The sequence below is a fragment of the Fragaria vesca genome, linkage group LG1, assembly GCF_000184155.1.
Source record: "Fragaria vesca subsp. vesca linkage group LG1, FraVesHawaii_1.0, whole genome shotgun sequence".
NCBI classification, from domain to species: Eukaryota; Viridiplantae; Streptophyta; class Magnoliopsida; order Rosales; family Rosaceae; genus Fragaria; species Fragaria vesca.
The window spans coordinates 5,576,362-5,587,964 of NC_020491.1; the positions used below are offsets into that span (position 1 = coordinate 5,576,362).

Below are 11,603 nucleotides of genomic sequence, written 5' to 3' on the forward strand. Positions count from 1 at the left end.
GTGTCTAGACTGGGAGTGTCGCTATTAGAGCCGGCAACACCTCCCCTCTTTCTAGACATCGGCACGACGTTTTCTACTGTTGTCATGACCCATATTGTTGTCCCCACATTAGGGATAATCCCAAATAAGTTTATCACATTAACGTATATACAATTCTTGTTTGTATGATCAAAATCAAGTCTCGTTGGTAATTCCACACCAACTTGGAGGACCTAGAGAACTTGATGATGATCGAATCCGCTAAAGATTATGGATCATGATGCCACAAAAGATCATCGACAACATGTAGTCAATTAAGGTGGTAAGCAATCCACTTGATTAATAACTCAACAAGGAGAGTTATATGAACGTTTCGAGAAACGCTCCATGAGTGCATTCCACAGTACTTTATGGTCATTACTTTTTGCACAGATTACCATTGAAGGCTTTTGTTGATGTGGCGCGTCAAAGACTTTGAGCGCATGAGATGTGAAATCTCGGCATCTAGGCTTGTTAGCCTGGAGGTCAAAACATGTGGTTTAATCCTTTCCAATGAAAGGTTCCACAGATACCAAGCGAAGATCCGCCTTAGGCATCTAGTACGTCAAAACTCAAAGGATCAGAATGTTACATTGCTCTTGCATACAAAACCAAGCTGTTATGAGACTCGATAGAGGTCACAAACGATGCTTTTAATGGTTTGTCCTTCGAATTGATCATACACAATCCGGAAAAGCCGCGAATTGATCAAACACAATTCGGAAAAAGGCCTCGGATTGATCAAACACAATCCGGTGAAAGGTCGGGGTTGATCAAACACAACCCGGACAAAGAAACAAGAGTGATCAAACACACTCTTGACCCGCGAATAAAATTCCAGGATTTGGGTACCTGCACGCACAAAATCCCAAGCATAGAATGGAGATGGAGAAGGGAGGAAAGGATTTTATCCTCCCCGAGTTATTGAACTTGGAAAAGTTTAAGGTTTCAAAAAACATACCTTTCTAGAGGCTGCCGAGAGGAGAAATAACGTTTCGCCTACTTATACTTCGAATTTGGGGCTGAAAATTTGATAGGAGGAGCAGCTCTGGATGGGGAAGCTTCTGTCAAAATTTCAGATTGATCAGAGCAAGGGAAGGTGGTGAACCGGTGGTCGGTAGCAGCGGCGGTCTGGGATCTTTAGGCGGCCGGTTCAAAGACTTTCCGGCCGGTTCTCAAGGTGAGGCCGGCGGCGTTGAATCCGGGACGGAGAGAGCTTTATGGGGATATCAAATTCTGGTGGAGGACAGTCGGAATTTTGGTCGGAAATCGGGAAAAACAAGGCTGCCCGATTTTAGGGTTTAGAAAAAAAATGGTGGGCTATTGGCTCTAGGGTTAGAACAAAGTGCATGATAACGTGATGAAGGATTAATGGTAGAGACAAAGAGATAGCAAGAGAGTCATCATCTTATTCATTGATAGGAGCCCTTTATATAGGGAATTACACAATACCAATATGGTAAGGATATGAATACATAGATCTAGTCTAACTACATATCCTATTGGCATAAGGCCAAGGCACACATAGAGAATATCCTAGAACACATGCAAGATTTTATAATTTGGTATTTTATTTTCCGAGCATATATTATAACTTCAGCATATGAAATGATCTTGAAAATTGTTGAGATTGATGCATGGATTAAATGTTGGTTATAATTTATGGATTTGAGCTCGGATTGATAATTAGAGATTTGAGTTTGGATTTTTCTTTATGATTTCTAGATTTGAGATTTCATACTGATTTGCATATTTTCTGGTTATTGAAATGATAATTATTAAAGTTATTTATTTCATTGAGCATTTTAACGTGTGAGACACGTCGTTAAATTTAATTAAATTCTTTGCTCTTTGAATTCTTTGAGTACGGTTGGGAATCATACTTATGTTTTAATTATGAGTTTCGGGGAAACTCACATGGATTTATGTTTCTTTATTTATGCCATACTTGTTGGATCGTTATTATTCATGTCAAGGTTCTAAAAATCGGATCTGGGCGGCACCTAGGCGCTGCCTGGGCTCTCGGCGACGGCATCCCATCCCGATTTCAATGAAATCGGCATGTTTAGTCGGCCGGCCGATTTTGGGCCGCCTAAGCAGACTGGGCGGCGACTAGGCAGGCTAGGCGGCGATTAGGCAGGCTGGGCGAGCGGCCAATTAGGCGAATCTGACATTCTAAACATAAGCTATGGCTGGATATTTGGTGAGTAAAAAAAGGACACCTCTGGCCTCTCTCTTCTGAAACCAATATGACTCGCTCTCCTCAACTCGGATTCGCACATGTTTATGGATGTTAAGTTGTTGACACACCAGCTGTTTGAATTTTCTGGGTTTCTTTAGAGACAGAGGGGAGTGATAAGAGAAAGCAAATGAGAGTAGATGGGTGAGAGACTTACCAGATCAGAGAGAATAGAGATACAAAAGCCAAAAGTAGTTTTTATCGAGTTAGCAACAGTTGTTGACCACCAGCAGTTTTGCCTAATATCAAATTATCAATGCTTTTAAAAGGTGGAGACTGGAGACCACGTGAACTAACTTAACTAAGGTGGTTTGGTCAGACTACTATAGTTCATTAATTAGGTGATTAATAATTATTTAACATTATTTTAAATGATTATTTTAGTAAGAAATTACTTGTTACAATAATTATAATCCTTATAATATTTATTTTATTTGTATTTATATAATTATCTGTAATTAGAAAATAAAATAAATACAAAAATAGAAAACCGATTAATCTCCGATTAATCCCTGATTAATCTTTTGGGCGCTGTCCGCCCGACTAGCGCTTAGCGTTTTTTAAAACCTTGATTCATGCTAGCATGTTGTTCCGCCTTTCGAAGCGATGTAACTTCCACGTTTTAAGTGAGGTTATTCAAGCCCTTTCCGTCTTCGGGTGATGTGATGAAGTCGACGACATCACGCAAGCCCTACACCCTCTCTGTTATCATAACGTGAAGGTGTAGGGAGTATGGGAGTACTTTTGCCTGGGAGGCAACCGAGTCTGGGAGGCTCACTTGTATGGCTATATCTGTTTATTGTTTATTGTTGTTGACATGACTAGCGGGGCTAGTCCATCTTTTTGATATCCCTTTTTACAACAGTCTTTTCGAATCCTTATTGTTATTTTGTCTAGCGGGGCTAGTCCATTATTTTGGTATTTTCTTCAATGAAGGTTATTATTTATCTTTGTCAAAATTTTGACTAGCCCATTTCCTTGGGATTTTCTTTATGAAAGTTTTATCAACACTTGCATGCAACAGATTTCTTGATTATTGAAAAATGGGAAAGTAATTAAGTTTAGTTAGTTACGTTGCGATCAGTTACTTGATTATATTTCGTCCACTTACTCTAACGTTTTTAAATTTCTTTCCCCTGACCCTTTTGGTTTTAAATGCCCAGTTTGCAGGCTAAGTTATTTGAGGTCGAGCGTACATGGAGTCGAGGCATAGTCAGAGGTTGCTTCCGCTTATCTTTTAGTCATTGTTTTTTTCGTTTAACTTTAGATATGCTCTGATAACCAGTTAGTGAATTAATGTTGGTTATTGTTGGTTGTGGGATTAGTTTAGTTGAGTAATTGTTATATTGGGAGATGTGTTGAACTTGGGGAGCAGGAAGGCTCCAGGTGTTGAGGATGGACGTTTGTTTATAGAAGTGTTAAGTTGGATTTTTCAGGAAAGGGTTGTCCATTTTCAAGGTAGATTATGCCGAATTTTCGGTAAATTTTCCTTGGAGGTGGACCCTGCAGGAATTACCTCGGGTTTCAAGGTGAAATTCGGGGTGGGTCCTGTCAATTTAATACACTAAATTCTACAAATCTTGTTATGGCTCGGTTAAAGCCTACTTCCGAGAGGACATTGGGATCAAGGCAGCGACACATGTCGGCCTCTCTCTGTCCCACAACCATGAGCTTCCATGGTTCGCCGCTGTGAACTTAGTGTTGCACGGATAGATACCAAAGATAGTTGGGACTTCCGTAAATACGGCACAGAGCAGCCATTAAAAATTGAGGAGCTGGTCCTGGAGCCATAACAGGAGCTGGCCTCAAGCTTAAATCTAGACTTAACCTTGGTAGAGGGACAGAGTCAACAACAAGAACACTGGGGGACTCTCTATCCATCCTACTTATGAGATCTACAGTTACTCTCTTAGACTCAGCTGACATCTCTGCAAGACAAATTCAATGGAGACAAAAACGACGAGTCGTAAAAAGCAAAAACGACACAAACATGAAAACATAGAAACAAAAGGGGCAGAAAAGATCAAAACCCTATTTCTATAACTTTTCAAGTTTCCGCCACAAGAACGTGATGAACATGAATGAACATTCCTACATTCTCCAGATTCCGATCTTTGGAAAAGCTATGAATTCGTAAGACAGGACCAGATCGTACATAGATCTAAACAATTTCACCATGGACTACAACCTATCAGATGATATGGAACATCAACAAATCAAATTCATAATAGCATGAAGCTACTAATCAAATCACAAATCAAAAAGCAATTACTGCTCATAGTAGCAGAAATAACTACTGCTAATCATAGTCAAAGCGAAGGAATGAGATCGAAGCTAACCTGATTAATCAGAGTTTGGAAGACACAAGAAACTTCTCTTGCACACTGTTCTCTTTTACACTTCTCTTTGCACAAATGGGATATTGCACAAATGATACCGAGCCTTACTGGATAACCCTATTTATATTGATTGCCGGACTTCTCTTAATCGTCTGATCTTCCATCAAAATTGACACGTGGGCAATTGACGGTTCCGCTTTCATCGAAAATCAAAATGTCCAAATGACAACATAAATGCAGCGCACTATAAACATTACGACGTGCGACAACGCTTGCGATACTTATGGAATAATTGGTTCAATGCACGAGCAATATTCAAATATTTAAGCCTACAAAACAACCATGCGCAGATAATACGAGATCTCAATCGGCTTCCGCACAAGCCAAGACTCTGCACAGTCCAGCGACATAACGTCAGGGGATAAAAATGACACATGTGGGTCAAAAGATCACTCCCTAGCTCGTTCGCTCACAATTACATTGCTAGCACATAATGCAAATATGTCGCATACAATGGGATAAACATGACACTTGCGAGTAAAAGATCATGCCCATTGCGATCAGGTTAGTTGGGGTCGCTCCCCATCACCCACCCTGTGTCTGCACAGATTCAAAAAAAACTGTGTTCGCACAGTCCCAAACCCTTCATCCCATTTCACACTGCAAGTGTCACCAAGGATGGCCAATTCCCCGCTTGGAGAGTTGGGGGACTCCTTCAGGGTTCACACATGCTCAAACTTGTTCGAACCCATTCGAATGCCTAATGTACGAGCGCTTTTAATGAACATGATTACTTAAACTCTCAAACCAAGTCATTCCTTACTTGGGGACTTGGGGGATTTGTTGTGGGAACTAATGTCAAGCGCTCTAATTAGCCTTGAGCATGCGTTCTCAACATCCAACACTTAGCACCGAGCGCATCTCAACTGGACATGTGGACGCACGTGTGCGGCTTGATTCGATGTGCGGTTCTGGAAGCTTCCTACCGACAGCCACAAAGACATTCTGTCTCACTCCACCTCTATAAATAGGTGCCTAGCCTCACTAATCAAGGTAACTAACTCATTCCTCCTCTTTGAGTTCCAAATTATCCCCAAGATGTCTAACTTGAGCGTCAGAGAGCGATTGTCTAGAGCAATCCGGACATTTCCCTAACTGCTTGTATGTTTTGCAAGTCTTTCCGGATAATCTCTTTAACAAATAAATCTCAATTTGCACGGACCTCTCCATGCGAACTCCTCTTTTCATCACTTAATCCCTTAACCGGATTTTCTCCCATAACAAGTTTGAGTTTGTTTCGAGTACAATGATAATCTAAAATTAAGGCTTCAATTCGTCCCACCAAGACGACAATAAGGACATTATGCCAAACTCCAACCTCGAGTTAGGCTGTTGCTTCCCATCTCAACTCTAGTCACTACGATTATGAGCTTACTATACCTGCCTTGTGACTTGTCTACTTTTAGTCCAAACAAATAAAAACCTTAGATGGTCCGTAATTTTCCTAATAATAAACCCTATCCATGGATTTATTATGAGCTGTAGATAGTTCATGTGTTATATATTTTCCGTCTTAATATTCTGTCTTAAACTGCCCTTATGTGGTTTAGGTGTGATTTGTTAGTCTCATATACTAAAATGATGGCATGAATTGCACCACCAGCAAATTGTTGACTTGAAAACACTGGCTATAATCAGGTTGCCTCTTCAGTTTAGTTTAAAACAGATGAAGCAAGTTGCTTCAACAAACACAACTTGATGCTTGAAAATTAAGCTTTGCCGTTCCCTTTTGATGTTTCTAAAGTCCTATGATCATATCCTTGAACCATGAGTTTGAGTCAATGAGATGTATGAGAATGAGTTGTGGCCAATTATATTGGTTGAGACCAAAAACAATGACCAAAAGATAAACCCTGCCCTGACCAGATATGCAAACTGCAATCCAAAACAACGACCATATTGTACCAATTTTATCCAATTGCACAGAAATTTAGCGTCAGTACTCAGTAATGCAAGTGTCCCAAGTTGTCCACTCTCATAAACCAACTTATTGGCCACCTATTTGATGTTTACGGAGGTATTACCATCATAGGTGCTTGATACCTTTTTGGGAGTCTCAAGTTTCTGGAGTACAGTGATTGCTAAGATTGCATAGCAGTGCACTTGTGTGTAAAAGATTATACTTCGATTCCATTCCTCCATCCTCAGTTTTGAGTTTGAATCTGTTCGGTGTGTACACTATTGGACTATTTCGTGACACCTAATGTTTGCAGTGGTTTGAAGGATAAGAGCTATGAAGTATGTCATATCCCTTCCCTTTAACCACAACAAGGACTCGATGCCGAACTTCAAAATTAGCCTCTTTCGTACAACTCAACCGTCTCTCAGTAGTACTAATACAATTGTAGCTATTGTAGCTTTCTGTACCACCCTCATGACTTGTTCAATTATTAAGTAACAATCCTGACCAGAAGCAAACACCTACAACCATTTGACCTGTTGAAACATAACTAATCCAACTCTCTTGCATTCATAAGTCGATCGCAGTGAAACGAATGGAGCTCTTCTAGTGAGAACCCTTAAGTTGAGAACTTTTCGGTTTATGGTTTAAAAGACCTATTTTTCAATCACATCTTAACATCTCATCCGTTCAGTTTTTAGGGCTATATGTGTAGATCAACCTTACAAATTTTCAACCAAATCGATGATCGTTAAGGTAACAAGCTAGATCAAATTAATGGACGAACCAAATCTGTCAAACATGAACCATTTAAGTTCATAATTGATAAATCACACTTATGACGTTTTAATAATTTTCAATATAACTGAAAACTTGCAGAAATGATCTACTCATAAATACCTATAAACTGAATGGTCAAGATGTAGATATAAGATCGAAAAGTGAGATAAGCCGAAAAGTCTTCAACTAGTCCTCCACTTAAAGGTCCTCGTTAGAAGGGCTTCCGTGAAACGAAATTGAAATTTATTGAGATAAAAAACAGTCCATCAATGTAATGACTACAATGTCTATAGTATATATTACGTTACACCCTCCATAGATTAAATCTCTATATGACAAATGTTTGCTACAGTAGCAGCCATTTCAACATGCCAATCTGCTTCAATGTAGAAACGTTGTTCTTACACTGGAGTCAAACCAACAACACCTACACAAAATTATAAAGAAATTAGAAGTTGAAAAATTAGGAAATCATGTAAACAAACCTGGAAATTCTATACATGTTCAAGTGAAACTAGAATCATATGAGATGACTATGTCACTCATAGAAATCACGTTTAACTAATAGCAGACAATTGCACCAAAAGGTGAAGTATGACGCACAACAAAAGCAATGTTTTTGTTTTGACACTTCTAAGTATGTAACATTTCCAGCATGAATCAAAAACTATATCCCAGTTTTCACCCGACATAATCATCCCTCATGCTAACTAGGTTCCATGTTCTGAAATGCAAGTCATGTCTGGGCCTGTGTCAAGAACTACAAGTATCTTGCTCAAAATCTTTTAAACTGGGAACTAGTTAAATTACTGACATAAAGAAAACCTAGAGCAAAAACAAACGTTAAATCCATTTAACCTGTCTGTAAGTACCTTTACCATCAGCAGCGCCATTCATAGAACTAGGAACTAGTTAAGACAAGGAGCAACAAATCATATACCCACACCCATTCCAATGTTGGACGCAGTACTGGGCAACGATGAGCATCTAAGACAACCTAGAACTCAAATCCACTTGTGACTTGTTTGAGTCCCCAGCAAATGATGTCACATTTATCAGTTTAACTTTTGAATTGACTTATTACCTTTCGTTTGTTGGGCCAAAGCAAAATCTTAATCCATAGGTTGGACAAAAAGATTTCACCTACAAAAACTATAACTCCTCTTCCAACCTTCTAAACTATTTAAATTCAATTTCATTTCCTTATGATAAAGAAAATTTAAGAAGTTATGTTTGGGACAGTTTGTCTTTGATTAGATAGGATAGAGAAGTACATAATTTGGAGGGTAGTTCTAAGAGCCACCAAGATTTGCTCACTTAGTCATCAAATGTTGTGACAGGTGGAATGACAGTGTTTAATCTCCAAAATAAATTAGGCAGGATGCAAATCCAAGTTCAACAAATGAAATACCACATACATTCTCTGATAAAAGAGAAAAAACAAATGCTGCAGAGGTTGAATACAAAGACTATTTTTATATGGTTCTTAGCATTACTTAATTACATACCGGCATTACTTGTAGAGGTTGGATCTACTTACATATAGATGAAGGAGAACCCAGGAGTATGCTGTGTATAAGGTCTTGTGAGATTTAGAATTACCAATCTGTTCAGGGGATGGGTGTAGTGGTCAAAGAACTGGGATTAAAGTGATTAGGAATAGAATATAGGGGATCAAGAGTCACTTCTTGGAATCCAACCAAGAACTCTCATGAATCACTCGAGATATTGTTTCAAAGATAGCATAAGCAATCTGATTCCTTGATTTCTAGCAATACATAGTGACCTTTTATAGTGCTACATAACATACCAGAACCCAAAAGTCTAAATGTCAACCACTGACAGAGAAAATTCTCTAGAAAATTAAAGCATGACCCAATGCAAAGAAATGCACCTTAAGTGAACCATCCAGAAGACATAAAACCTCTACAGCAACAAGAACAGTTCAGCAAATCTAAATGATTATCTCTCCCTAAATCTTACTTCTCTATCATCTTATCCATTATTGACACGGTCATAACTCATAAGCCCACTTCTGTTATTAAAAAAAGTTTCTCCCTCTTTGTATAATTTGCCTCTGGCAAATTGAAGCTCAGGTACAGTTCATAAAGAAAAGGATTGAGCCAAACCAAATCTTTTTTGGTTATCCAGGTACAATGAAGGTGCCCTGCATCAGAGAGTCCAGGGCATGGGGATTGGTGTGTTGGATGGTGGGAATTTGTAGCTTTTTAGTAGACTAAGGAGTCACAAAGCATGGGCAATGCAAGGGTTAAGCTAGTTCCCAGGTTTGAAGGAATGTCCAAAGCATGGGCATTGCTACAGATCCTCTTAGCCACCTTAAAACCTCAAATGAAGTTCACTACCCTCATTAGGTTCCACATAAACAGACCTCGTTGTATGTGCATATGTCATTTTGCCTCTTTCCTCCAGTCATCCTCATCACTAGCAACATCTTCTGCTAAATGGGGTTCTTTCATACGGTTCTGCTCAATTCCCTCTCGAGGTTCTCAGCATATAAAAGATCTTTAGTCCTCTCTTCATGCTACTCTTGAGGCCTAGTCTCGACAACGCCTGTAATGGAGACATCACGCTAGCATGACATGCTCATATTGCTCATGTTGGCCGATGAGAACCTCTAGCATTTCATTGAGTTGCAACACTTGCAACTATTTTCGTAGTCAATTGGCCATCAGGCCCTGAATGGATACCTCCACTGAGGGTGACATGGTAACACCTAGGCGGTGATGCAAATTACCAAATATGATGTAGAACAACCTATTCTGTGTTATGGACCTATGGTCTTATAGGGTGAGTTTTAAAGTCATAATATATGGGTTTGGAGGTGGGGGAAGGAAGAGTATAGGGAATTCTGGCATGGAATCACATCAAGACCTCTCAGAAAATCACTCCAGAAGTGGAAATGCAGAATATACCAGAACCCAACATTAAATGACCCCATATTAATGGCCTCATGGAACCCTAAAGTCTAAATATGAATTACAAACAGAGACTACGGTAGAATCTAAAACATGGCCTGATACAAAGAACATGCACCTTACTAGAAAACATCTAGAATACACAAAAACTCTACAGAAACAAGAATATTCCAGCACACTTAAATGATTTAATACTTCTGTAGATCTTATTTCTCTATCATCTCATTGTTGATACACTCATAGCTCATAAGCCAGCAATTCTAGATGATTAGAGACTCATAAATCTTATTTCTCTATAATTCATCCATTGTCGCTACACTCGTAAACCTTCTTCTGTTATCCATTACATAAAAAGGTTTTGTGTGTTGTATTCTGTCACTTTTAATAGAAATGTGGTTAACCATGTGACTGGTAAGTGTTGTATATGTAAAGTAATATGAGGCACAGAGATCTCAATGACTAGATGCAGCGCGTCAATGAGATCAAGAATGTTAGTACAAACATTGTAGAGTAAGTTTCACTCTATCTTTCTTAAATATACGGGTACATTGCAAGCCAACTAAATCACAACTTAGTGAGCAGACCCATTAAAGCAGAGGAGGACTGCCGATTATAAGCATGACTACACCTCATTTACCACACTTTCTCTAACACAAGATAAACTGAGTTAACAATGGGGAAACTGGGATGGCCTTCAAGCAAATCTGGTTGCTTTTTTTTCTGTCAACTATTGTTTATTAATTTATAGGTCAATTAATTGCTAGTATATCTCTCTCCTCAGTAAAGGTTGTGGCTAATATAGCTCTAGTACTCTAGTATATATACCTATGCCCAGTCTAGCAAGAAAAGTCTAATTGAGTACTGTGCACAAGTCAAGCAGGCTTTAGATAAGTGTTTAATAAGGTATGTTTACAATACGATTCAAGCATCGAACATCGTCCCTGTTATCAATCTTAAACATTTACAATCTGGATTACTTTTGCCATATTCCATTATGCCCACATGAGGCTCCCACTCTGATGTAATTTGAAAAGAAAAAAAAAGTGATCAAGATTGTAAACATTATTTCATATTATAACAAGACCACATTTACTGAACTTGTAATACATATGTTAAAAACTTAAAAGAGAAAATTACATAGTAGCACCTCACCAAATTTGCAAACACAAAAAACCCACTTTCATAATTTCTTATACAAATTACTACATAAGTCTAGTGACCACAATCCATAAAACCAGGCCCAACCCGTTTTTCAACTTCAAAAAGACCAAAATATCCATTTTCACAATGGAATTACGAATATGCCACCGATTTTCTTCTCTCTCTCTCTC

General features: G+C 38.8%; 1 protein-coding gene across 1 annotated transcript in view; it reads right to left on the reverse strand.

Moving 5' to 3' along the window:
* Window positions 1–7,396: 7,396 nt before the first annotated feature.
* Window positions 7,397–11,603, reverse strand: part of LOC101294587 (superoxide dismutase [Cu-Zn], chloroplastic-like) — an 8,947-nt gene continuing 4,740 nt past the window's right edge. The window contains exon 8 of the mRNA XM_004287502.1: window positions 7,397–7,763. Coding sequence (XP_004287550.1) covers window positions 7,738–7,763 — 26 coding nt within the window. The 3' untranslated portion in view covers window positions 7,397–7,737. The remainder of the gene's footprint in view (window positions 7,764–11,603) is intronic.